This window comes from Bufo bufo, chromosome 5 (genome assembly GCF_905171765.1).
Source record: "Bufo bufo chromosome 5, aBufBuf1.1, whole genome shotgun sequence".
Taxonomy (NCBI): Eukaryota; Metazoa; Chordata; class Amphibia; order Anura; family Bufonidae; genus Bufo; species Bufo bufo.
In genome coordinates, this window is record NC_053393.1 from 231,445,464 (window position 1) to 231,473,201 (window position 27,738).

The 27,738-nt window shown below is 42.3% G+C and overlaps 1 protein-coding gene across 2 annotated transcripts in view; it reads right to left on the bottom strand.

Annotated features, from left to right (window-relative positions):
* Nucleotides 1-27,738, bottom strand: part of ELMO1 (engulfment and cell motility 1) — a 548,072-nt gene that overhangs the window by 453,610 nt on the left and 66,724 nt on the right. Inside the window, exons 2-4 of one of the 2 annotated variants that reach the window (XM_040433269.1) lie at nucleotides 20,658-20,795; nucleotides 16,985-17,025; nucleotides 3,715-3,790 (exon numbers count right to left, since the gene is read on the bottom strand). In XM_040433269.1, coding sequence (XP_040289203.1) covers nucleotides 3,715-3,790; nucleotides 16,985-17,025; nucleotides 20,658-20,735 — 195 coding nt within the window. In that variant the 5' untranslated portion in view covers nucleotides 20,736-20,795. Of the gene's footprint in view, nucleotides 1-3,710; nucleotides 3,791-16,984; nucleotides 17,028-20,657; nucleotides 20,796-27,738 lie in introns of those variants that run through there. The other variant, XM_040433270.1, reaches the window with a different exon arrangement.

The window sequence follows — 27,738 nt, forward strand, 5'->3', positions numbered from 1 at the left end:
AATACTGAGCTCAGAAAAAGCAGAGACTTAAAAAAATAAATTACAAGCTTTTGATAAATCTTTTCCCACAAAACTATATTTCAATCTATAACATGCTTCCTGTAGATTGCACAGAGTTTCATGGTGAGCCCTGTAATCTAAATTCGCACAATGTCCAATCGGGGTTCCAGGCAACACCAGGCAAGTCAAGGCATAGTTTGTCGAAACTTTTCTATTCATCAAGTGATAAAACTGCAGAATATTTGTGCAGTGCAAAGATATTGATGAACTATCCTCCATACTACCTGTGCGTCCTCTCATTTGCAGCCGCCATGTCATGTGATTACAACAGCTTGTCCAATTCACTTGAGTCGGATGAGCAATAGTAATGACACTGTTATTTTGAAGTGGAAGCAGCAGTCGCATGAGCATCACTGCCCTTTCAGGCAGCGAGAGTTGGACCCGCGCCAATCTGATAATCTTTGCACTGCACAACTTCAGTAATATAGATACATAACCCTCCATAGGTGCTGTATACACAAAACGATAGGAGATTTTTAATAACGGCAAATCACAAATTTGTTTCGTATTATATTTTTGATGTACTGACGTAATAAAAAAATGGATGCAAATGACGACATAGCCTTAACTAAATCAAATTATTCCCCCAAAGAGGAGTAGAAACCAGAACAGGCTATAGTCATAAATATAGATGAGCGAAGTGAGCTTTGGATGTTACATCTGAAGTCGTTTCATTTAAAACTTTGCATTAATACTGTACGGAGATCCGATGAGCCCAAGTTAGTTATTCGCGAAGTCGTGCGTGACTTTGTTGAATAACTTTGGTAACTGATTTTAAAAGTAGAGGTGCTAGTCGAAACCAAAGCGGAGTTCGGTTTCAAGTTTTAAAGTGGTTTTCCACTTTAAAAAAATCAATTACCAAAGTTATTTAAAGGGTTTCTGTCACCCCGCAAAACTCATTTTTTTTTTTTTGGATAGTTAGATTCCTCATAGTGCGATATAGCAGAATATAATGCTCTTACTTACTTTCATGCGGCCGATTCTTTATAAAACGAACTTTTATAATATGTAAATCAGGGCTCTACCAGCAAGTAGGGCGTCTACTTGCTGGTAGCTGCTGCAGAAATCCGCCCCCTCGCCGTGTTGATTGACAGGGCCAGCCGTGATCTCCTCCTCCGGCTGGCCCTGTCAGTAATTCAAAAATCGCGCGCCTCGCGTCATTCGGCGCAGGCGCTCTGAGATGAGGAGGCTCGTCTCCTCAGCACTCCCTCAGTGCGCCTGCGCCGATGACGTCTTCTCTTTCGGTGATGTCATCGGCGCAGGCGCACTGAGGGAGTGCTGAGGATACGAGCCTCCTCATCTCAGAGCGCCTGCGCCGAATGACGCGAGGCGCGTGATTTTTGAATTACTGACAGGGCCGGCCGGAGGAGGAGATCACGGCGGGCCCTGTCAATCAACACGGCGAGGGGGCGGATTTCTGCAGCAGCTACCAGCAAGTAGACGCCCTACTTGCTGGTAGAACCCTCATTTACATATTATAAAAGTTTGTTTTATAAAGAATCGGCCGCATGAAAGTAAGTAAGAGCATTATATTCTACTATATCGCACTATGAGGAATGTAACTATCCAAAAAAAAAAAATAATGAGTTTTGCGGGGTGACAGAAACCCTTTAATGAAGTCACGCATGAATTCGCGAATAACTAACTTTGGCTCATCGGAGCCCATACATTCTAATACTGTACGGAAACGGATCTCCATACAGTATTATTCCGAAGTTTTAAACAAAGTGACTTCGGATGTAACATCCGAAGCTCGCTTCGCTCATCTCTAGTCACAAAGTTTAACACATTTTTTCCTAAATGCATTTTACTCTAGACATTGCAAAGATTTTTCCTACTACAGAATAACTAATCGATAATGATACATTATTTATGCAAAACATATTGCTATGGTTTGATTCTTAAGAAATAAAAAACTGGATCACTCTTTTCTCTGAGAATCAATTCCTATACATGATGAACACAGTTGTTCAGTTCCTGTACCTTAACCCCTTCCAGACAGAGCGATTTTTCATTTTAATTTTTCACTCCCTGCCTTCCCAGGGCCATAACTTTTTCATTTCGTTTTTTGATGGTTGTATTTTCTAATTGTACCATCTAATATTGCTGGTAATGAATTCCAAATAGGGGGGAATTGGGGAAAAAACTTAATTCTGCCACAGTTTTTATGGATTTCATTTTTATTGTGGTTCCTCGTGAGTAAAACTGTTTTTATTGTGATTTTATTTGGGCTATGTATGATATTTTGATCACTTTTTATTCAATTCTTTGGAAGGTGAAGCAATGAAAAAATGGCAGATCAGTCATTTAGAAATTTTTTTTTTCCATTACAGCATTCATCATACAGGAGAAATACTATATACTATATTTGAATACTTTGGGCATTCTGGGATGCAGTGATGCCTACGATTATCATTTTTCACAGTTTATTTTTTTTATATAAGAAAAGGGGGTGATTTAAATGTTTATATTTTTGAATTTTTTTTACATTTTTACAAACTTTTTTCTTAACTTTTGAATCCCCTTAGGACCTAATGTGATCATCTGATCACCTTTCCCATATTCAATGAATCACAAAAGTGTATGAAAGAATTGCTCTGTTCCAAAGGTGGCAGGGCTTCATAGGAACAAAGGGCTCCTTCAGAGGGCCTGAGGTTGCCAAAGCAACTGAATGACTCCTTCAATCTCAGCGAGGGTGAGCCGTTCAAGCCCTGGAAGCACGCTGCTCCCAGGAAAAAGACCTCAGATGCTGTGGTTGCAGTCAGCCATGGCATCTGAGGTGTTAAAAGTCCTTCACTGGCATTGTCATCAATCATGGACTATGCCTCTGGGTGTCTACTGAGTAAAACAGTAGAAACCCAGCGTCTTTAAAGAACAAACATCTGCCGCACATTTACGACGGATGTCAGTGATGGGTTGTTCACCCCTCAGGACCTTTTATACAGACCTCCCAGTATGGCCAGACCCAAGGTGGTAATCATACTTACACTGACACAGGGTTCTGGATCTATTGCTGCCGAGCCGGCTCTGCAGGTCCCATGTATGCAGGCTTAGACATTCTGTTTGACAAGAATCATGTGACCGCTGCAGCTAATGACTGTCCGTGGCGGTGACGTGTCACTTATGCATTATGTTACTGGTTCACGTGACACATGAGTGACACATTGCTGCTACAGTGGTCACGTGACCCTTGCCAAGCAGAATGTTGATGCAGGGAGACCAGGGACCTGCAGGGCAGCAATGTTTATTACACTGATACAATGATACTCATGAGGCACTGCTTTTCAATATAAAACGATTATATGCATATTAGAACTCATGTTTTCTGGTAGAATCTCAGAGTGTTTAAAAAAAAATAATATATATGAAATAAAAGGTCAACCCACCTAGAATCATTATCAATAAACAGATAAATGGACATATAGATAGATGGCTGGATGAAATGCATAATGATAGATGGATGGATACATTGAAAAGTATAAGACACAAATGTAGAGTCACTTATTTCTACCTATTCATCAATGTCCAAAGCAAGTATATACATACAGGATAATACAAAATGGTACAAACTTTATCACTTTATGAGTATGAAGCTATTCTGAAAAGATCATTCCAACTATCAAACTGCTTGTAGATAGTCAAAAAGTCACTTACTTTTTCGGTGATATAAAATCCAGAGCCATCAGCATACTGAAGTGCCAGGTCTTCATGATTCTCAATAATTGACCACCTAAAATGTAAAATTGTGAATTTTATGTTGGGTTTAAAATAGTGCCGACTAGTCCCATTCAAGAGTTTTGACTATGATGGTGAACAATAGGGTTTTAACTAGGGATGTCCCGATACCATTTTTTTAAGACAGAGTACGAGTACCGATACTTTTATTTAGGTACTCACCGATACCAATTACCGATACTAATTTTAACAATAAAATACACACACATGTATTTTCTGACCACTGACCAACCAAAAGGCCCAAAAACAGAACTATAACATTCCAAGGAGACATTATACTGTATGGGGGCCACAAGGAGACGTTATACTGTATGGGGGCAGCCACAAGGAGACGTTATACTGTATGGGGCAGCCACAAGGAGACGTTACACTGTATAGGGCAGCCACAAGGAGACGTTACACTGTATAGGGCAGCCACAAGGAGACGTTATACTGTATGGGGCAGCCACAAGGAGACGTTACACTGTATAGGGCAGCCACAAGGAGACGTTACACTGTATGGGGCAGCCACAAGGAGACGTTATACTGTATGGGGCAGCCACAAGGAGACGTTACACTGTATGGGGGCAGCCACAAGGAGACGTTACACTGTATGGGGGCAGCCACAAGGAGACGTTACACTGTATGGGGGCAGCCACAAGGAGACGTTATACTGTATGGGGCAGCCACAAGGAGACGTTACACTGTATGGGGGCAGCCACAAGGAGACGTTACACTGTATGGGGGCGGCCACAAGGAGACGTTACACTGTATGGGGGCGGCCACAAGGAGACGTTACACTGTATGGGGGCAGCCACAAGGAGACACTATACTGTATTGGGGTCAGCCACAAGGAGACGTTATACTGTATGGGGGGGCCACAAGGAGACGTTATACTGTATGGGGGGGCCACAAGGAGACGTTATACTGTATGGGGGGGCCACAAGGAGACGTTATACTGTATGGGGGCAGCCACAAGGAGACGTTATACTGTATGGGGGGCAGCCACAAGGAGACGTTATACTGTATGGGGGGCAGCCACAAGGAGACGTTACTGTATGGGGCGGCCACAAGGAGACGTTATACTGTATGGGGGCCACAAGGAGACGTTATACTGTATGGGGGCAGCCACAAGGAGACATTATACTGTATGGGGCAGCCACAAGGAGACGTTACACTGTATAGGGCAGCCACAAGGAGACGTTACACTGTATAGGGCAGCCACAAGGAGACGTTATACTGTATGGGGCAGCCACAAGGAGACGTTACACTGTATAGGGCAGCCACAAGGAGACGTTACACTGTATGGGGCAGCCACAAGGAGACGTTATACTGTATGGGGCAGCCACAAGGAGACGTTACACTGTATGGGGGCAGCCACAAGGAGACGTTACACTGTATGGGGGCAGCCACAAGGAGACGTTACACTGTATGGGGGCAGCCACAAGGAGACGTTACACTGTATGGGGGCAGCCACAAGGAGACGTTACACTGTATGGGGGCGGCCACAAGGAGACGTTACACTGTATGGGGGCGGCCACAAGGAGACGTTACACTGTATGGGGGCGGCCACAAGGAGACGTTACACTGTATGGGGGCAGCCACAAGGAGACGTTACACTGTATGGGGGCAGCCACAAGGAGACGTTACACTGTATGGGGGCAGCCACAAGGAGACGTTATACTGTATGGGGGGGCCACAAGGAGACGTTATACTGTATGGGGGGGCCACAAGGAGACGTTATACTGTATGGGGGCAGCCACAAGGAGACGTTATACTGTATGGGGGCAGCCACAAGGAGACGTTATACTGTATGGGGGGCAGCCACAAGGAGACGTTACTGTAAGGAGTCAGGACAACAATTTTTGAAGCCCCCCCTCCTCAGTATAATAGTCTTGTGGCCATCATACAGTAATGTATATTTCTTCTTGCCCTAATGCCTGCTTTTAGAGATCAATGTGCAGCTTGCAGGCAGGAAGGGAATGACCAGGGCCATAGAAGACAGACACTATCACTTTTAGAGGGACTCGCTCCTGGCAAACACAGCTCTGCTGCAGTGAATGCAGTGGAGCAGACTGTGATGTAATTATAGTTATTGCAGGGACTCAGAGAATCGTCTGAGAGTTTATTAGTTAAAACGAATCGAATGAGTCAGAGACTGTGTCACCCCAGACTTCCTGCTCTGCTACATGCACCCTGTACACACACAGCTCCACTACATGCTATGCTAATAATGCCCCCCCTTCCCCCCGGACGGACTTACAGGGAGCCGCAGAGCAGGAAGCCTGGCAGGGACTCGGTGACACGGTCTGTGACTCATTGGATTCTTTTAACTAATAAACTGTCAGACGATTCTCTGAGTCTCTGCACTACGCTCCCTGTGCTGTGAGTCAGTGCTGGTTGCCTCTGATTGGTTGGAGGGCGGGGAGGGGCGGGCCTAGCTTCCACTCTAGGCTCCAATTACACTGCCTGCTGCTGCCTGTGAAGCTGTTAGCTGTGGGAGATGCAGGGGCCGCGGACGGACACATAAAAGCGGTGCACAGGTATCGGCAGTGGTATCGGGGACATTTGCACGAGTACATGTACTCGTGCAAATGCCCGGTATCGGGACATCCCTAGTTTTAACCAGGGTGGATAAAAATCTATGATTTTTTTTTTAAAAATCCCAAAAATCAGATTTTTTTTTATTTAAATCAGATTTTTTTATATAAAATGCTTTTTGGAGGAAAATATATTACCATCCAAAGGTTATTCCATCATGAAATGAAGATTCGTTTTTTAAATTATGTAGAATAAGGCTGTATATATGTTTAATTTTTTGGGTAAATAAATTCCATTAATCCATTCACAATGTCATGCTCTTCCAGAGGTTTTTGTAAGATTATTGGGCAGTTTCTCTGCCTACAAGATATTATCACAGATGCTTGGTTTACTTTTGCAGTTCTCAAAACTGAATTTGACTCAGCAGAGATCACATGCCGCCTCTTCACAGCAAAAATGTTATAACGTGAACAGAGTTGAGAAAAAGACCTTAAAGGGTTTCTGTCACCCCACAAAACTCTTTTTTTTTGGATAATTAGATTCTTTATAGGGCGATATAGGAGAATATAATAGTCTTACTTACTTTCATGCGGCCGATTCTTTATAAAACGAAGTTTTATAATATGTAAATGAGGGCTCTACCAGCAAGTAGGAAGTCTACTTGCTGGTAGCCGCAGCAGCAATCCGCCCCCTCGCCGTGTTGATTGACAGGGCCAGCCGGGATCTCCTCCTCCGGCCGGCCCTGTCAGTATTTCAAAAATCGCGCGCCTCGCGTCATTCGGCGCAGGCGCTCTGAGATGAGGAGGCTCGTCTCCTCAGCACTCCCTCAGTGCGCCTGCGCCGATGACGTCTTCTCTTTCGGTGATGTCATCGGCGCAGGCGCACTGAGGAGACGAGCCTCCTCATCTCAGAGCGCCTGCGCCGAATGACCAGAGGCGCGCGATTTTTGAATTACTGACAGGGCCGGCCGGAGGAGGAGATCCCGGCTGGCCCTGTCAATCAACATGGCGAGGGGGCGGATTGCTGCTGCGGCTACCAGCAAGTAGATGCCCTACTTGCTGGTAGAGCCCTCATTTACATATTATAAAACTTAGTTTTATAAAGAATCGGCCGCATGAAAGTAAGTAAGACTATTATATTCTCCTGATAAAGGAAAGGATTTTAGCAGCTCTCACCTCTGGTCACCTGCCTGAAGCACGGAAAAGGAAAGTGGCTTGAACCTAGCCACACTTGATAAGTCCAAGAACAAAGAGAAAGGTTGATTCCAGCTTCAGCATATAAAAAGTTTTCTTTATTCGGCTTGTAATAAAATCCAACAAAGATGTCACATGGAGAGACACAAGATTGTGACGCGTTTCGGGCTGTGGTATTGAGCCCTTCTTCAAGACAATACAAAGGTGTACTAAAAACACAAACTTTATATACCACACAAATGGGTAACTCCTCCTTCTTAGTTAATTGGAGACTGTGTCCCAGACCCAGGTGCTCCTGGATTAGTGGATCCTCCCTGGAGCATGTGGGTGGGGACGCAGTGCTTCACAGTATTAACCGCTCAGAGACCACATATAAACATATAAACATATTGATGCACTACATATATTGCAGAGTTAAATCATGTTTCTTGTTCAGACCTTTTGGTATGCAAGTATCTAGAATGAACATCCAATATGTTTCCCTACTTAGAAGCTTCTGTTTGCGATCGCCCCCCCTGATAGGTGTGGAAACCACTTCCACTCCCTGTACAGAAAACGCAGAAACATCACCTTTGTGAACAGTGGCAAAATGTCTGGTAGCCGCTGAAACATTACGGGACATAAAATGGGGGACATCACTCAGGTGTTTTCTTATACGCACCTTAAGTTCATTAGTGGTGCAGCCCACGTATTGAAGGTTACATATTTTGCATGTTATAACATAAACTACATGATCTGTTTTACAATTTATATATTGCTTAAGCACGTGTTGTTTATTATTGGCCACAGATGTGACCTCTTTTGAAATAAGCATATGTCGACAGCATATACATTTATTGCTGCCGCATTTGTAATTACCGTTTGTTTTGGGCCAGCTAGTCGTTTTGGGGAAATTTTCCCTATATAGACTGGGGCTGATTTTTTGCCCTACTGTGGGGGCTTTTTTTGCTACACATCTAATCCCTGTTGAAACTACATTTTTCCATTCTTCATTATAGTTCAAAATATGGAGATGTTTACGTATAATTTTGCAAACCTTAAAATAGTCTCTACTATAGTTAGTGATAAAGGTGATGGGTTCTTCTTTTTTAATAGTGGTGTCCTTAGTCATGATATTTTTATTACTATTCTTGTTTTTATTTTTATTTTTATTTTCATGTCCCTTATCATTAATGTCCCGCTCAGAATTTTTATTTTCATTATCTATGTTCTTATTTTTATGATTTTTTGGAAAAATAAGGGTTTCTCTATCTTTAGATCTGGCAAAATTAATTCCTCTCTCAATATTAGTTTGGGTGTAGCCCCTCACTTTAAGTCTGGCTGCAATGTTTTTTGCTTCTTTTTCAAAGAGCTCTGGGGTGGAGCAATTTCTCTTTGCCCTAATCATTTCTCCCTTAGGGATGTTTTTTATGACGTGTGGTGGATGGCAGGAGGAGGCAGAGAGAATGGTATTACCAGCTGTAGATTTTCTATGGGTGTATGTGACCACCCTGCTGGTATCTTTGACACCTTCCAGGCATAAATCCAGAAAAACAATTCTCTCTGGATCGCTGGAAAAAGTGAATTTTATTGATGTAGTGCAATTGTTGAGATATTCTATACAGTCAGCTATCCTCTCTGCGTCCCCCTGCCACACCCACAGCATATCGTCGATATAACGACCAAACCATTTGAAATCTTCTCTATAGGGATTGTTGTCAGAAAAGAGGAAGTTATTTTCCCACCACGCCATATATATATTTGCTATTGACGGTGAGTATTTAGCTCCCATAGGGATTCCTGATTGCTGTAGATAGTATTTTCTGTTGAACATAAAATAATTATGTCTCATCAAAAAATTTGGATAAGGGTCATTCCTTGGGCATTCTGTCCAAGAGAGAAGTTGAGTTTATGTATGTAGAACATGCTATTACACCTATATTTCATGCGCTCCCCAAAATCCATAAACCAGGTTTTCCTCCCCCACTACGTCCAATTGTGGCAGGCATAGGCTCATACTCCGAAAATTTATCGGAGTGGGCCGACTCCCTGCTACAATCTCTTGTGCCATTAATACCAGGATATTTGAGAGATACCAGCACTGTTTTGGTTAATTTTCTCTCTTTTGAATGGCATGAAAACTATACATGGGTGACAGCAGACATCTCCTCATTATATACTAACATCCCCCACGAATCCGCTATTGTTGCTCTGAAATGGTTTCTGGAATGTTATAGCAATTATACTTTAGAACTGCAGGAATTTTTATGTTTGGTTCTGGATTTTTTGATGAGACATAATTATTTTATGTTCAACAGAAAATACTATCTACAGCAATCAGGAATCCCTATGGGAGCTAAATACTCACCGTCAATAGCAAATATATATATGGCGTGGTGGGAAAATAACTTCCTCTTTTCTGACAACAATCCCTATAGAGAAGATTTCAAATGGTTTGGTCGTTATATCGACGATATGCTGTGGGTGTGGCAGGGGGACGCAGAGAGGATAGCTGACTGTATAGAATATCTCAACAATTGCACTACATCAATAAAATTCACTTTTTCCAGCGATCCAGAGAGAATTGTTTTTCTGGATTTATGCCTGGAAGGTGTCAAAGATACCAGCAGGGTGGTCACATACACCCATAGAAAATCTACAGCTGGTAATACCATTCTCTCTGCCTCCTCCTGCCATCCACCACACGTCATAAAAAACATCCCTAAGGGAGAAATGATTAGGGCAAAGAGAAATTGCTCCACCCCAGAGCTCTTTGAAAAAGAAGCAAAAAACATTGCAGCCAGACTTAAAGTGAGGGGCTACACCCAAACTAATATTGAGAGAGGAATTAATTTTGCCAGATCTAAAGATAGAGAAACCCTTATTTTTCCAAAAAATCATAAAAATAAGAACATAGATAATGAAAATAAAAATTCTGAGCGGGACATTAATGATAAGGGACATGAAAATAAAAATAAAAATAAAAACAAGAATAGTAATAAAAATATCATGACTAAGGACACCACTATTAAAAAAGAAGAACCCATCACCTTTATCACTAACTATAGTAGAGACTATTTTAAGGTTTGCAAAATTATACGTAAACATCTCCATATTTTGAACTATAATGAAGAATGGAAAAATGTAGTTTCAACAGGGATTAGATGTGTAGCAAAAAAAGCCCCCACAGTAGGGCAAAAAATCAGCCCCAGTCTATATAGGGAAAATTTCCCCAAAACGACTAGCTGGCCCAAAACAAACGGTAATTACAAATGCGGCAGCAATAAATGTATATGCTGTCGACATATGCTTATTTCAAAAGAGGTCACATCTGTGGCCAATAATAAACAACACGTGCTTAAGCAATATATAAATTGTAAAACAGATCATGTAGTTTATGTTATAACATGCAAAATATGTAACCTTCAATACGTGGGCTGCACCACTAATGAACTTAAGGTGCGTATAAGAAAACACCTGAGTGATGTCCCCCATTTTATGTCCCGTAATGTTTCAGCGGCTACCAGACATTTTGCCACTGTTCACAAAGGTGATGTTTCTGCGTTTTCTGTACAGGGAGTGGAAGTGGTTTCCACACCTATCAGGGGGGGCGATCGCAAACAGAAGCTTCTAAGTAGGGAAACATATTGGATGTTCATTCTAGATACTTGCATACCAAAAGGTCTGAACAAGAAACATGATTTAACTCTGCAATATATGTAGTGCATCAATATGTTTATATGTTTATATGTGGTCTCTGAGCGGTTAATACTGTGAAGCACTGCGTCCCCACCCACATGCTCCAGGGAGGATCCACTAATCCAGGAGCACCTGGGTCTGGGACACAGTCTCCAATTAACTAAGAAGGAGGAGTTACCCATTTGTGTGGTATATAAAGTTTGTGTTTTTATTATATTCTCCTATATCGCCCTATAAGGAATCTAACTATCCAAAAAAAAAAAAAAAGAGTTTTGTGGGGTGACAGAAACCCTTTAATCCTAACTTCTACAAACCTATGAATGCAGAATCAACTCCTTCAGTGCTAAGTTTAAAGAAGTTCAGTGAATAGAATAGAAACAATATTTTTCTGATTGTTTGGAGTGGAATAGATCTGCACAAGAAGACGTTTAAGCAAATAACATATGCTGTAATGTTCTTGTTTCAGTTGAATAAATCTATTTAAATTGTTATTATTAAGGTAATTATTATTTTCTCCTTCCTACAACAGAAAAATTGTCCAAATATGAATGATTAACCTATTAAACTAGGGATAAAAAAACTAATATGAAAAGTTGCTATTCTAAAAATCTTCATCTACTATGATTTAAATCAAGCCTGACTAGTGATTTAAATTGTGATTTAAATCGCGATTTAAATCAGTTTAATTTAAATCAAATCCACCCTGGTTTTAACAAAGCTCCAATGTTTTGTTAAACAAGTTATAAATTCAATGATGTTTCTTAGAAATCCATACCAGAATTTAAAAAAAAAAATGTAAAATCATTTGGGTCTTTACAAAAATCTTCACTTTTCTGGACAACTAAAATAGGTTATCCCAAGATGAATGCAAAAATGAAGATCAGACATGATATAGTACACAACAATCTCTTTCTAACAAAGCTAGACCCAGCCCTGTACCTCACATGGATCCAGAGATCTCCCCATAGATTTATTTTAACACCTTAAAGACCCTGCCATCTTTCACCTTAAGGACCAGGCCGTTTTTTGGAAACTTGACATATGTCACTTTATGTGGTGATAACTTCGGAATACTTTTACTTATCCAAACCATTCTGAGATTGTTTTCTTGCGACACATTGTACCCCATTGACCCCATTGTTGAAACTACACCCGTCAAGTTATTCAAAACTGATTTTACTAACTTTTTTAATCCTTTAAGTGTTCCACAAGAATTAAAAGAAAAGGAGATGACATTTTAAAATTTTACTTTTTTGGCAGATTCTCCATTTTAATTCATTTTTTCCTTTAACACATCAAGGGTTAACAGCAAAATAAAACTCAAAATTTAGCCCGATCAATACGCAGTGGGTGCAGGCTGTATAATACAGCAGACATCCGGCCGCAATTACGAGGGATGGTGATCGCGCCGAACCCTGTCATTTAACCCCTCAGATACCATGATCAACAGTGATTGCGGCAACTGTAAAGAATGTGACTTCCTCTGCCTTCCGATCAGAGCCCACGCAGTGAAATCGCAGGGCTCCAATTGGTTACCATGGAAGCCTGGACGCTTCTGAAGCTTCCCAGGCCTGTCATGGTAAGCTCCCTGCTGAACTGTGCACAAAGCACAGCTCTAGAGGGAACATGTCAAAATCCTATTCACCCTAATAGATCTCTATTAGGGTGAATAGGACAATGGATCAAAAGATCCCAGGTTCTAGCCCCTAAGGGGGTTTAAAGTTATTACTATACATGAAACATGAAAATATTCAAAGTTTTAATCATTCTCTTTCCCAATTTTACATATAAAAATACATAAACAACAGCTATTGGAGCACTGGTATGCAAAAATGAGAATGGAAAACCAAAAATGGGCCCAGGGCAGGGTTAAATAGTTAAGCAATTGGAGGTCTCCATATAATGGCAGTGAGAATAAGTTTTATTATGTCTGATATGTATACATAGTGCAGACTATTCTATGCCTCATCAGCGACATGGACATTACACTGTGACAAAACATAAATTGTCAGCTTTTTCATCTGAGCAGCATCAGTGGCAGGATAGATATGGAGAAGACGTTATTATTTTACTTATGATATTACTCCCTATTGAAACACTGCGATAGTTTGGAATTCTACAAGTAGGACAATAAGGGGGAGATTTATCAAGCTGGTATAAAGTAGAACTGGCTTAGTTGCCCATAGCAGCTTCAGATTCAACCTTTCATTGTCCAAAGGAGCTGTCAAAAATGAAAAGGTGGAATCTGATTGGTTGCTATGGGCAACTAAGCCACTTCTACTTTACACCAGTTTGATAAATGACCCCCCTAACATTTTACTTATTATATTTACTTCTTACTTTAAGATATTACCGTATTTTTCGCCCTATAAGACACACTGGCCCATAAGACGCACCTAGGTTTTAGAGGAGGACAATTAGAAAAAAAAATAATTGTCATTACACCTCAGGTCAGACCACAAATCAGACCCCCAATGTTAATCAGACCTCAGCTGACAGCCCCAATCAGACCCACAATGTTAATAAGACCCCAATAAGACCTCAGATCAGACCCCCATCAGACGTCAGCTCAGACCCCAATGCAAATTACCCCCAATCAGACCTCAGATAAGAGCCCCATGCTTCTCATCAGCCCCCATATCAGCCCCTATGCCTCTCATCAACCCTATATCAGCCCTTATGCCTCTCATGAGCCCCCATATCAGTCCTTATGCCTCTTATCAGCCTTATGTCTCATCAGCCCCCATTATCATCCCTTATGCCTCTCATCAGCCCCCATTATCATCTATTATGCCTCTTATCAGCCCCCATATCAGCCCTTATGCCTCTCATCAGCCCCCATATCAGCCCTTATGCCTCTCATCAGCCCCATTTTCAGCCATTATGCCTCTCATTAGCCCCCATTATCAGCCATTATGCCTCTCATCAGCCCCCATTATCAGCCATTATGCCCATCAGCCCCCATTATCAGCCCCCCTTTATCAGCCCTTATGCCTCTCATCGGCCCCCATTATCAGCCCTTATGCCTCTCATCGGCCCCCATTATCAGCCCTTATGCCTCTCATCGGCCCCCATTATCAGCCCTTATGCCTCTCATCGGCCCCCATTATCAGACCTTATGCCTCTCATCAGCCCCCATTATCAGCCCTTATGCCTATCAGCCCCCATTATCAGCCCTTATGCCTCTCATCAGCCCCCATTATCAGCTCTTATGCCTCTCATCAGCCCCCTTTATCAGCCCTCATGCCTCTCATCAGCCCCCATTATCAGCCATTATGCCTCTCATCAGCCCCCATTATGAGCTATTATGCCTCTCATCACCCCCATTGCCTCAGATCAGCCCCAAGCAGCCTCATGTTTTATAAAATAAAAAAAACACTTACCTCTCCGGCTCCTGGACACCGCCGCTCCTCACCGCCTGCGCTCTTCTTCCTCCTGATGACGGCTGTTCTGTGAACTGGCGCGCACAGCGTAAGGTCACAGAGCACCCTCACGCTGTGCGCAACCACTGCACAGCCCTTAATTTAAAGGGCTTCTGTCACCCCCCCAACCCCCAATTTTCAGTTTTTGACTTATTATATTTGTTAATGTAAGTAGATTCCATTTATGCCCCTCTTATCTTGGGCTGTGCAGTAATTACAGTAAAAAACGTACTTTTATTATATGTAAATTTCTTCACTACCAGCAAGTTGCGCGGTAGACAGGGCCAACGAGCGCTCTCCTCCTCTCGCTGGCCCTGCCTGCAGCCTCAAATCCCACGCCTGCGCCGTACCAGTCGTCATTCGGCTCAGGTGCTCTGAGAGAAGGACGGCCGCTCCTTCCTCAGTGCGCCTGCGCTGATGCTGGTAGTAAAGAAATTTACATATAATAAAAGTACGTTTTTTACTGTAATTACTGCACAGCCCGAGGTAAGAGGGGCATATATGGAATCTGCTTACATTAACAAATATAATAAGTCAAAAACTGAAAATTGGGGGTTGGGGGGTGACAGAAGCCCTTTAAGACTCAGGGACATTTTCCCCCCACTTTCAGGAGGAAAAAATGTGTCTTATGGGGGCGAAAAATACAGTACATCCTATTGCAAGGCTGTGAAACTGTTTTAAAGTATCCAATAGATTGTTTCTTCTTTCTTTTCTAGCTGCTGTATGGGTGTAACACTGAAACACCCACATTGGCCTGACCTAGAGCAGAAGCATTGCCAAATACAAACCTGCACTTTGACACTATGGCCCTAAAAACTATTTTCTTTTTTAGAAGGGAGATTTATATGTTATAAACTACTGATCCAAAAATGAAATCAAGAACTGACATCACTAAAAGAACTAAAAACAAAGTTCTCTTTGTGTGGATAAGTTCAGTGGATCAGGAGTGAATTGTGCAAATGAATGTTCTCGTTGGTGATGTTGGAAGTTACAAGAACGGATTTTTTATTACTCATATATATATATATATATATATAGCGCTGACATATTCCATAGCAGTTTATAGACATTATCATCCCCAATGGGGCTTTCGATCTGAGTTCCCTATCAGTACATATGTCTTTGGAGTGTGGGAGGAAACCAGAGGACCCAGAAGAAACCTGCTCAAACACGAGGAGAACATACAAACTCCACGCAGATACACACATACGGCTCTACAGCACGCACATAATGCACACAACTCTGCAATACACACATTATAAACACACAGCCCTGCTACGTACATATATACAGTCTGCTGCATAGACAGCTCTGTTGCACACACACACAGCTCTGCTGCATATGCATGCACACACACAGCTATGCTTATGCACATATGCATATACATCTTTAATAAAAACTCACATTTCTCCTCTTCCTGGTCTGGCTCTTCCCACTGGTGAAATTATCAAAACTCCTGGCCTTAGGGTAGGTTCACACGTGACTGATTAGCTAATGTTTTTCTGCAACAGAAAATCTGCAGTGTTTCTGTTTGTAATCTGCAGCAGAAAAAAAAAATGCTGATTTTGCAGCTAAAATGCTGCAGATTAGACGCAGTTTCATAGTTTGCAATGGAAAGGGTAAAATCCACAATGACATGTGCTGTATAAAATGACATGCTGCAGATTTAAAATCCGCACCACAGGTCAGTTTCTCCTGAGGATTTTTATCTGCCACGTGTGAATAAGAGATGCTAAAAATGCATTCACTTTGCTGGCACTGTACAATGCTGCAGATTTGCTGCATGGAAATCTGCAACAGCAAATCTGCAGTGAATCATTCATGTGTGAACCTGCCCTAAGGGTACATTCACACGTCCGTAAATGTGTCCGCATCCGTTCTGCAAATTGTGTGTGGACCCATTTATTCTCTATAGGGCAGGAATGGATGCGGACAGCACACAGTGTGCTGTCTGCATCCAAATTTCTGGAGCGCGCCCCCGATCTTCCGGTCTGCGGCTCCGGAAAAAAATAGAACATGTCCTATTCTTGTCCGCAATTGCAGACAAGAATAGGCAGTTCTATGGGGGTGCGGGCCGAATGTATTGTGGATCTGATATACACTATGGACGTGTGAATGGACCCATAAAGTGTTTTTAAAACCCTGACAGGGTTCTGTACTTCATTCCTCAAAGCAATGTATTACAAGGCAGCAGGAGTGGAGGCTGCACAAGTAGACAGTATACACATGCACTTCACATTTAAATAAACTGAACCACTTCCTTTTTTGAAAATAAGAGGGTAAATTATCGTAATTGTGTAATATACAGGGATCTCATTTTCTATATATTGTGAAATAAATAATTGTTGTCTTCTTTAAGAAGCCATTCGCACTTACCCATCACTCACTTCCTTTATTATTGCAGATAAAGGCTTTTTCTAGAAGGCAAATAAATACAGGCAATTTTTAGGACAGGTATGTAAAACATTCATGGATCATAACATTATTTTACACAGCTAATCACTCATAGTTCAAGATTCAGGGCTCATACACACGACCGTATGGCCGTGGTGCTCGTATTGCAGACCACAAAACGGCGGGACCGCATTATACGGCACCAGCCGTGAGCACTTCGTACTGCAGATGCCGATTCACTGACTTGAATGTGTCCATGATCCGCAACATACAACCGAAGATAGGACGTCACCTATCTTTTGCGAAGCAGAGGAACGGATCGGAAGCCCACGGAAGCACCATTCCTTCGCACCGCAAAAAGATAGCGGTCCCATGCATTGTGGACTGCTATTTGTGGTCCGTGGCATGGGCACTGAGCCATTAAGCTCGTGTGCATGAGATGAATGTTGCATTATAACAAACCATCTCTAGTTATGACTTTATCAAGCAGTTAATCCCAGGAAAATTATTTATCAACCATTAACAGGATAGACAAATAACGGGGGAGGGGGTACCTGTATATTGAGGTCATCTATATCGCAGGGGTCGACACCAAGCAGCCCCACCAGCTGTTTGAAGAGGAGGTGGTTCTCCATGCGAGTGCTACTTCCTCTTCATTACACTACCCATCGTCTTGGAAGTCTCGGCGGTGCAATGTAATTACAAGTACTCACTCCATTCACTGGAATGGAGCGAGTACTTATAATTACACTGCACCGTCGCTGCAAGGGCAGCAGTGTAATGAAGAGGATGCAGCGCTCCCATGAAGCGTGCCATTGTTCGTGGGCGCCGGCTTTATTATACATGAGGCGCCCGACACCCACTGCTAGGATTGGAGATAATTCCGATCGTGGTAGATTAACCCCTAAGATGCAAAGGTCAATGTAGACTGTAGCATCTGAGCGGCTAGGCAGAGGGAGGGGAGATCACTGTCTTCCCATCAGCAACCTGCAAACGCAACAGCATGGAACTGAGTATTTGGCATGGCAGCTGGGGGTCTTCTGAAGGGCCCAAGGCCTGACATGTCCCGACTGCTATGTAAAAACATATTTAAAACATTTTTAATAAAGTTTCAAAAATAAAAAATACACACATAAAATTAAAAAATAAAATATATATATATATATATATATATATAATATATATATACACATAACAACTAACATAAAAGAAAAATTCCTATTTGTCGTTGTTTGGCCACCTGGTCAGGTGCAGGTGTTATGCATTGTATTTGGGAGCTCTTATAGAAGCAGAGAGGCACATTTTCCCAGTATGTAATTTAAGAAATTACATCACAAGAGAGAGAATGAGTAGAAAACAAAGAAGTAAATGGTCCAAGTCTACACACTTGGATAGCAGTTTCTTTGCACAAAAGAAATGTAAGGGCAAGTACTTTTCAGCATCTGTTCACTTTTGTGTTGGCGTCACATGTGCAATCATTTTGAATACAGCTCTGTAAGCAGCTGGACTGACAAACAAGGTCATATGCATTAGGATTGCTGTCTCTTTATCAGGCAATGGACTTCTGGGAAGGTACTACAGTATTTCTCTTCGTGAGGAGTCTTACAGCGCCCTGAAGTATTCATAACCCTTGATCTCTTCCACATTCTTCAAGTTACTCCCTCAAACTTAAATGTATTTTATTGGTATTTTATGTGGCATGCATTTGTATTCAGCCCCCTGTACTCTGATACCCTTAAATAAAATCCAATGTGACCAGATGTCTTTAGAAGTCACCTAATTAGTAAATAGAGTCCACCTGAGTGTAATTTATTCTCAGTATAACTACAGCTCTTCTGTAAAGGCCTCAGAAGTTTGTTAGAGAACATTAGTGATCAAGCAGTTTAATGAAAACCAAGGAACACACCATACAGGTCAGGGATAAAGTTGTGGCAAAGTGTAAAGCAGGCTTAGGGTATAAAAAAAATATCCAAAGCTCTATCTCACAGAGCACTGTTCAATCAATCATCCAAAAATGGAAGGAGTATGGCACAACTGCAAACCTCCCAAGACATGGCCATCCATCTAAACTTACAGCCCAGGCAAGGGCACTAATTAGAGAAGTAGTAAAGAGGCCAATGGTCACTCTGGAGGACAGGTAGGAGAATCTGTCCACAGGACAACCATTAGTTATGCACTCCACAAATCTGGCCTTTATGGCAAGAAGAAAGCCATTTTTGAAAGCAAGCCACAAGAAGTCCCATTTGCAGTATGCCACAAGCCATGTAGGGGTCAAAGCAAACATGTTGAAGAAGGTGCTTGGGTCAGATGAGACCAAAGTTGAACTTTTTGGCCTAAATACAAAACGCTATATGTGGCAGAAAACGAACACTGCACATCATCTTGAACACACCATCCCCACTGTGAAACATGGTGGTGGTAGCATCATGCTGTGGAGATGCTTTTCTTTAGCTGGGACAGGGAGCTATTTTGCAAAAAAGAATGGGCAACAATTTTTGCCTCTTGATGTCTAGACTGCTGTAATTGCAGTGAAAGGTGGTCCTACAAAGTACTGACTCAGGGGCTGAATACAAATACACACCACACTCTCCAGATTTTTATTTATTAAAAATGTATCTTTTTATTTTTACTTCACATATACTTGGTACTCTGTGCTGGTTTAACAAATAAAATCCCAATAAAATACTGTATTTACGCTTTATAAGACGCACGTTTTCCCCCAAGAGTAGGGGGAAAATGGCTGTGCATCTTATAAAGCAAATACTAGTGAGCGTTTCCATTATGAAAGCGCTCACTAGTATGCATTAGGTGTCGGGAGCGGTGAAGAAGTGCTGCAAGGGCTTCCAATACTCACCCTCCCTGGTCTCCTTGCTAGGGCCCGCGCTTCACTGACCCCGTACAGCGCCAGGACGTGGTGAGCAAACTATGACCTGACGCTGCATGCAGTCAGGTGACAGTGCAGCGTGGGCCAGAGAAGACAGGGGAGCACAACGCCGGACCCAGAGCGGAGCCGCGGTGCAGGAGAGGTAAGAGAAGTTTTTTATTTTAGTCTGATGGGGGTCTGAAAGAAAAGGGCTGATCTGAGGTCTGATGGGGGTCTGAAAGAAAAGGGCTGATGGGGGTCTAAAAGAAAAGGGCTGATCTGAGGTCTGATAGGGTCTGAAAGAAAACGGCTGATCTGAGCTCTGATGGTGGTTTGAAAGAAAAGGGCTGTTATGAGGTCTGTTGGGGGTCTGACATGGAGGGCTGATATGGGGGTCTTCTGTGATGTCCTGATATTTATGGGGGTCTGATCCGAGGATCTGATACGAGGTCTGATGAAAAATATTTTTTATTTATTTTCCTCTAAAATCTGGGGTGCGTCTTATAAAGCGAAAAATACAGTACATTTAGGTTTGTGGGTGTAACGTGAAAAAATGGTGGAAAAGTTCAAGGGGTATAAATATTTTTTCAAGGCACTGTATGCACCATGCAATGCTTTTCAGGGAAAAAAGTATGCAAATAAGCTCTCTTTTAGAGAAAAGAAAGCTGTGCCTCTGGTGCCACCTCTCCAAGTTGTAAAACCGGAAATAACGTTTTTGTGGGGTGAGACTTATTTCCTGAATTCAGATAGCACATACATTTCATATATCATACATATCATTTCAAGACCTACCTGATCTATTTCCATTAACTTTGGGAAAGCTCCAGGCCACTGAATGGCCACCTTCACGGTGTCTGAAGGAGGTGGCATTGTGACGGTGAATAGAAGAGCTGGAAGTTACTCAGAGAACGCACTCAGGATCATCCACACCTAGAAATAAAGAGATGGGGAAGAGTATATTAAACATGTAAAATTAAGCTACAGGTCTCATGTACTCGAGTCGTGTTTAGAACAGACAGCACCCAGACTGGAAACTGACCCATTAAAGTAAATGGAGGAAATTTATCTTGAGAGTAACATTTGAAGTCAGTTTTGCTTGAGTTTGGATTGATGTACTTTACACCAAATGTATCAAATATTGCATGTTATTAAAGAAATTTGGCCCATCTTTAAACCTAACAGTTTTTTTATGCCCCCATTGGAGTGACTTGTGACCTTTTTAAGCAATTCTTTTAAAACGTCACAGTGATGAACGTAGAGTGAAACTCATTGACATGGGTAGCCACATCCACTTTTCCACCCACTTTTCAAAACTGGAGTGTGTGGTGTACAAATTCAAAATGTCACAAAACTTGCGTGCAAGCCAGCTCAAAGAAATAAAAATAATAATAATAATCACAAAGCGAAGCAAAGTTTTGAAGCCATATTGATATGGGGTGCAGGGCATGATAAATCCTCCCCAATGGATTTATTGCTACATACCAGAAGTCATGTTCTCCTGAAAAAACATAAGGACTAGCAGTGCTGGGGGGGGTGTAACATTAGGGGAGGGGGATTTAGCAAGTCCTGCACTCCAGATTTCTGGAGATATTTTATATTTTTTACACCACTCTCTAGCGCTATCTTACTCCAGTGAAGGGGTGGCGTGAAAAGTGGAGCAACATCTGTTAGATGCACCAAAATTTATCAAACATCATGCTGAATTTCATAAACGTGGCACAAATCATGGCAGCACAGATATCTGCAAAACTGACTTTAAATATTCACCTCTCCTCCAATCTGTGCAACCAGAACTTATGAAAAGTAGGCGACTACCATTGGTCTCAGGAGTGAACGGTGGTGGCCCCCTCAGGTTTCCAGCTAGTCATTCAAATTTATTTAGGTCCTGCTGAACAAACCTGGTGACCTGGTTAATGAACAGGAGTAGTAACTTTATAACCAACTTAGATTTTTACTGTCAGAAAGCAGACATGACCACGTCCAGATCCATTTATTGTAATAGCACATGGAAGCTTTGTGCACCAAGAGAAAATCTAATTCGTTGTCTTCTCTTTATCTGCGTCAATATATTGAGATATAATGGGAATTTTGTCACAATTTATCTCAACTCCTAACAGAACATTTTTTGGGGATGTCTGAAAGCAGTTATTATGTGTTTTATAAGTCATAAACGACACGATGATGATGATATTGAGGGCTTTTATATTCCTAGAAACCTGTGCTGGAAATACACTGTGAACATACGACCACAATGGAAGGACTTCATTTACTGGAATCCATACAACAGCGATCTAACAGACACACAATATATCTATTAACCATCAAGTTGTCTTTCCAGTAAGGACACATTTGATAGTATGAAGAAGTGAAATATAAAAGTCATAATAGGCATCACAGTATCATCCAGGCCTTTGTTCTTTTTACGGGTCACAATAGTGCATCAGAAAGCAATGGAAATCTGACAGAACAGACAAGTGAACAGGTCCTATGGCATCATGTGCATGGCAGAGGTTCCGTGTTACTGGGGCTGTAGGCACTCCATGGGCAGGGGTTCCGTGTTACGGAGATGTTGGCACTCCATGGGCAGAGGTTCAGTGTTACTGGGGCTGTAGGCACTCCATGGGCAGAGGTTCAGTGTTACTGGGGCTGTAGGCACTCCATGGGCAGGGGTTCCGTGTTACTGGGGCTGTAGGCACTCCATGGGCAGGGGTTCCGTGTTACTGGGGCTGTAGGCACTCCATGGGCAGGGGTTCCGTGTTACTGGGGCTGTAGGCACTCCATGGGCAGGGGTTCAGTGTTACTGGGACTGTAGGCACTCCATGGGCAGGGGTTCTGTGTTACTGGGACTGTAGGCACTCCATGGGCAGGGGTTCCGTGTTACTGGGGCTGTAGGCACTCCATGGGCAGGGGTTCAGTGTTACTGGGACTGTAGGCACTCCATGGGCAGGGGTTCTGTGTTACTGGGACTGTAGGCACTCCATGGGCAGGGGTTCTGTGTTACTGGGACTGTAGGCACTCCATGGGCAGAAGTTCAGTGTTACAGGCCTGTAGGCACTCCATGGGCAGAGGTTCCATGTTACAGGGCTGTAGGTACTCCATGTGCTGCCCTGCACACTGCACCAATGCTTCTAGGAGCAAATACCACTACAACACAGCATGCAGTGGACGTGGAGGCGCACACAAGTATGGCATGGCTCTTTCGATTTCTATATTAAATGCGTATGAGCCCTTGAATGGATAATACTTAAATAGCCTACACCAGGTATTAGCAACCTTTGGCACTCCAGCTGCTGTGAAACTACAACTCCCAGCATGTACACTTACTGTGTTGTTCTTGTAACTCCCATAGGAGTGAAAGGAGTATTCTGGGAGTTTTAGTTTTAAAACAGCTAAAGTGCTAGAGGTTACAGACCCCTGGCTTCGAATATGGGGGAGATTTATCAAAATTGGTGCAAAGGAAAACTGGCTTACGGTACTTTCACACTAGCGTTTTTCTTTTCCGGCATAGAGTTCCGTCCTAGGGACTCAATACTGGAACTGATCAGTTTTATCCTAATGCATTCTGAATGGAGAGCAATCCGTTCAGGATGCATCAGGATGTCTTCAGCTCAGTCTTTTTGACTTTTCAGGACGGAGATAATACCACAGCATGCTGCGGTCTTAATTCCGGCCCAAAAAACGGAACACTTGCCTGAATGCCGGATCCGGCATTCAAATTTCCGCATTGACTGATCCGGTTCTCCGGTCTGCACTTGCGCAGACCTTTAAAAATGTGAAAAAAAATAAATACCGGATCCGTTTTGCCGGATGACACCGGAAAAACGGATCCAGTATTGCAATGCATTTTTCTGACTGATAGGGCATTTTTCAGACTGATCAGGATCCTAATCCATAAGTCTGAAAAATGCCTGATCAGTCAGAAAAAATGACATGCGTTTGCATACAGTTTGCCGATCAGGCAGTTCGGGTAACGGAACTGCCTGCCAGAATCAAACAACGCAAGTGTGAAAGTACCCTTAGTTGTCCATACCATAATCAGATCCCACCTTTTATATGAAAGGAGGAATATCCCCCTGTGTGTCAAGTCAAACACATAGTGGGATGTTAAAAACTGTGTTTCTCAATATATATATATGGTCAATAATTAGGAAAGTAATAATTTTAAAAAGTCTATGAAGTATTTTAACATTTATCACCAAAGGTATGAATAACAGATATTGCACAGTGTAAAATGATAATAATAAGTGGTAGAGTTAGACCTCATGCACACGACCGTTTGCGTCCGCAAAAGATGAGGACAGCACTCTGTGTGCTGTCCGCATCTGTTGCTCCACAAAAATAATAGAACCTGTCCTATTCTTGTCCGTTTTGCGAACAAGAATAGGCATTTCTATAATGGGTCGCCCGTTGCGTAAATTGCAGCCGCAGATCTGCAAAAACACGCCTGGTCGTGGGCATGTAGCCTTATTCATAGACAATAACACAAACAATAAAAAAAATATAAAAAATACAAACATACATACTGTATACATATTAATGAGCACAGTGAGACCAGTTTTTATTGGTATTTTATTAGGGATAGGGATGAGCGAATTTCAAGTTTTGAATTTCGTGTTCCGGTATATGCTGTATTGTGTTATGGATTCCGTTACCACGCAATTCAGCATATACCCGAACTTAAACTTCAAAACTTGAAGTTCACTCATCCCTAATTAGGAGTTTTTATGCATTTTATTTTTGATATTTGTATTATTTGTGTTAGCTGTACCACTTACTGTTAGGCTACTTTCACACTTGCGGAAGGACGGATCCGACAGGCTGTTCACCAGGACGAATCCGTCCTTCCGCTATTTCGCCGTGCCGCTGCCGCTGCTCCGTCCCCATTGACTATAATGGGGACGGGGGCGTAGCTCCGGCACGGCGAAAGCCGCTGGGCTAAAAAGTCCTGCATGTCCGACTTTTTAGTCCGGCGGCTTTCGCCGTGCTGGAGCTCCGCCCCCGTCCCCATTATAGTCAATGGGGACGGAGTGGCGGTCCGGCGGCACGGCGAAATAGCGGAAGGACGGATCCGACATGGTAAACAGCCTGTCGGATCCGTCCTGCCGCAAGTGTGAAAGTAGCCTTAGCTCGGTTATAATATTATATTGTGCAATATCTGTGTTATGGGGGGGGGGTACCATTTGCCTCACGCAGTGCAACACATCTCCGTCGCATAGAGTTGATCAGGTTGTTGATTGTGGCCTGTGGAATGTTGGTCCACTCCTCTTCAATAGCTGTGCAAAGTTGCAGAATATTATCAGGAACTGGAACACGCTGTCGTATACGCCAATCCAGAGCTCAATAGGTGACATGTCTGGTGAGTATGTTGGCCATGCAAGAACTGGGATGTTTTCAGCTTCCAGGAATTGTGTACAGATCCTTGCAATATGGGGCCGTGCATTATCATGCTGCAACATGAGGAGATTGTCGTGGATGAATAGCACAACAATGGGCCTCAGGATTTCATCACGGTATCTCTGTGCATTCAAAACGCCATCAATAAAATGCACCTGTGTTCGTTGTCGATAACATATGCCTGCCCATACCATAACCCCACCGCTACCATGGGCCAATCAAACCGCTCACCCACACACGCTGTCTGCCATCTGCCCTGAACAGTAAAAACCGGGACTCATCCGTGAACAGAATGCCTCTCCAACGTGCCAGACGCCATCGAATGAGCATTTGCCCACTAAAGTCTGTTACAGGGTGGATAAAAATCTATGATTTAAAAAAAAAAAAAAAAAAAAGGATTTTTTTTTATTTAAATCGGATTTTTTTGATTTAAATCGGATTTTTTTTTATTTAAATCGGATTTTTTTTTTATTTAAAATCGGATTTTTTTTTATATAAAATGCTTTTTGAGGAAAATATATTACCATCCAAAGGTTATTCCATCATGAAATAAAGATTAGTTTTTTAATTATGTAGAATAAGGCTGTATGTAGACTCCCATATTGTTGAATGGATTAGGCAGTGGCTGAGGGACAGACAACAGAGGGTTGTAGTCAATGGAGTATATTCAGACCATGGTCTTGTTACCAGTGGGGTACCTCAGGGATCTGTTCTGGGACCCATATTGTTTAATATCTTTATCAGCGAAATTGCAGAAGGCCTCGATGGTAAGGTGTGTCTTTTTGCTGATGACACAAAGATTTGTAACAGGGTTGATGTTCCTGGAGGAATACACCCAATGGAAAAGGACTTACGAAAGCTAGAGGAATGGTCAAAAATCTGGCAACTAAAATTTAATGTTGATAAGTGCAAGATAATGCACCTGGGGCGTAAAAACCCAAGAGCAGAATATAAAATCAGTGATACAGTCCTAACCTCAGTATCTGAGGAAAGGGATTTAGGGGTCATTATTTCAGAAGACTTAAAGGTAGGCAGACAATGTCATAGAGCAGCAGGAAATGCTAGCAGAATTCTTGGGTGTATAGGGAGAGGCATTACCAGTAGAAAGAGGGAGGTACTCATGCCGCTCTACAGACCTCATCTGGAGTATTGTGCTCAGTACTGGAGACCATATCTCCAGAAGGATATTGATACTTTGGAGAGAGTTCAGAGAAGAGCTACTAAACTGATACATGGATTGCAGAATAAAACTTACCAGGAAAGATTAAAGGACCTTAACATGTATAGCTTGGAAGATGAGACAGAGGGGATATGATAGAAACTGCTAAATACATAAAGGGAATCAACAAGGTAAAAGAGGAGAGAATATTTAAAAGAAAAAAAACTGCTACAAGAGGACATAGTTTTAAATTAGAGGGGCAAAGGTTTAAAACTAATATCAGGAAGTATTACTTTACTGAGAGAGTAGTGGATGCATGGAATAGCCTTCCTGCAGAAGTGGTAGCTGCAAATACAGTGAAGGAGTTTAAGCATGCATGGGATAGGCATAAGGCCATCCTTCATATAAGATAGGGCCAGGGACTATTCATAGGATTCAGATATATTGGGCAGACTAGATGGGCCAAAAGGTTCTTATCTGCCGACACATTCTATGTTTCTATATGTGTAATTTTTTTGGTAAATAAATTCCATTAATCCATTCACAATGTCATGCTCTTCCAGAGGTTTTTGTAAGATTATTGGGCAGTTTCTCTGCCTACAAGATATTATCACAGATGCTTGGTTTACTTTTGCAGTTCTCAAAACTGAATTTGACTCAGCAGAGATCACATGCCTCTTCCTCACAGCAAAAATGTTATACCATGAACAGAGTTGAGAAAAATACCTTAATCCGAACTTCTACAAACCTATGAATGCAGAATCAACCTAATCAAACTAATATGAAAAGTTGTTTAAATCTTCATCTACTTGCATATTATAAGTTATACCAGCAAGAATTAGTCTTTATGCAGAAAACTATGATTTAAATCAAGCCTTACTGACTAGTGATTTAAATCGTGATTTAAATCAAATCCACCCTGGTCGGTTATGACGACGAACTGCAGTCCAGACCCTGATGAGGGCGACGACGACCATGCAGATGAGCTTCCCTGAGACGGTTTCTGACAGTTTGGTCTCTTTGGCTATGCAAACCGATTGTTGCTGCAGCTGTCCCGGTGGCTGATCACAGACGATCATGGAGGTGAACATGCTGGATGTGGAGGTCCTGGGCTGGTGTGGTTAAACGTGGTCTGCAGTTGTGAGGCCAGTTGGATGTACTGCCAAATTCTCTGAAACGCCTTTGGAGACGGCTTATGGTAGAGAAATGAACATTCATTGCACGGGCAACAGCTCTGGTAGACATTCCTGCAGTCAGCATGTCAATTGCACACTCCCTCAAACATTGCGACATCTGTGGCATTGTGCTGTGTGATCAAAC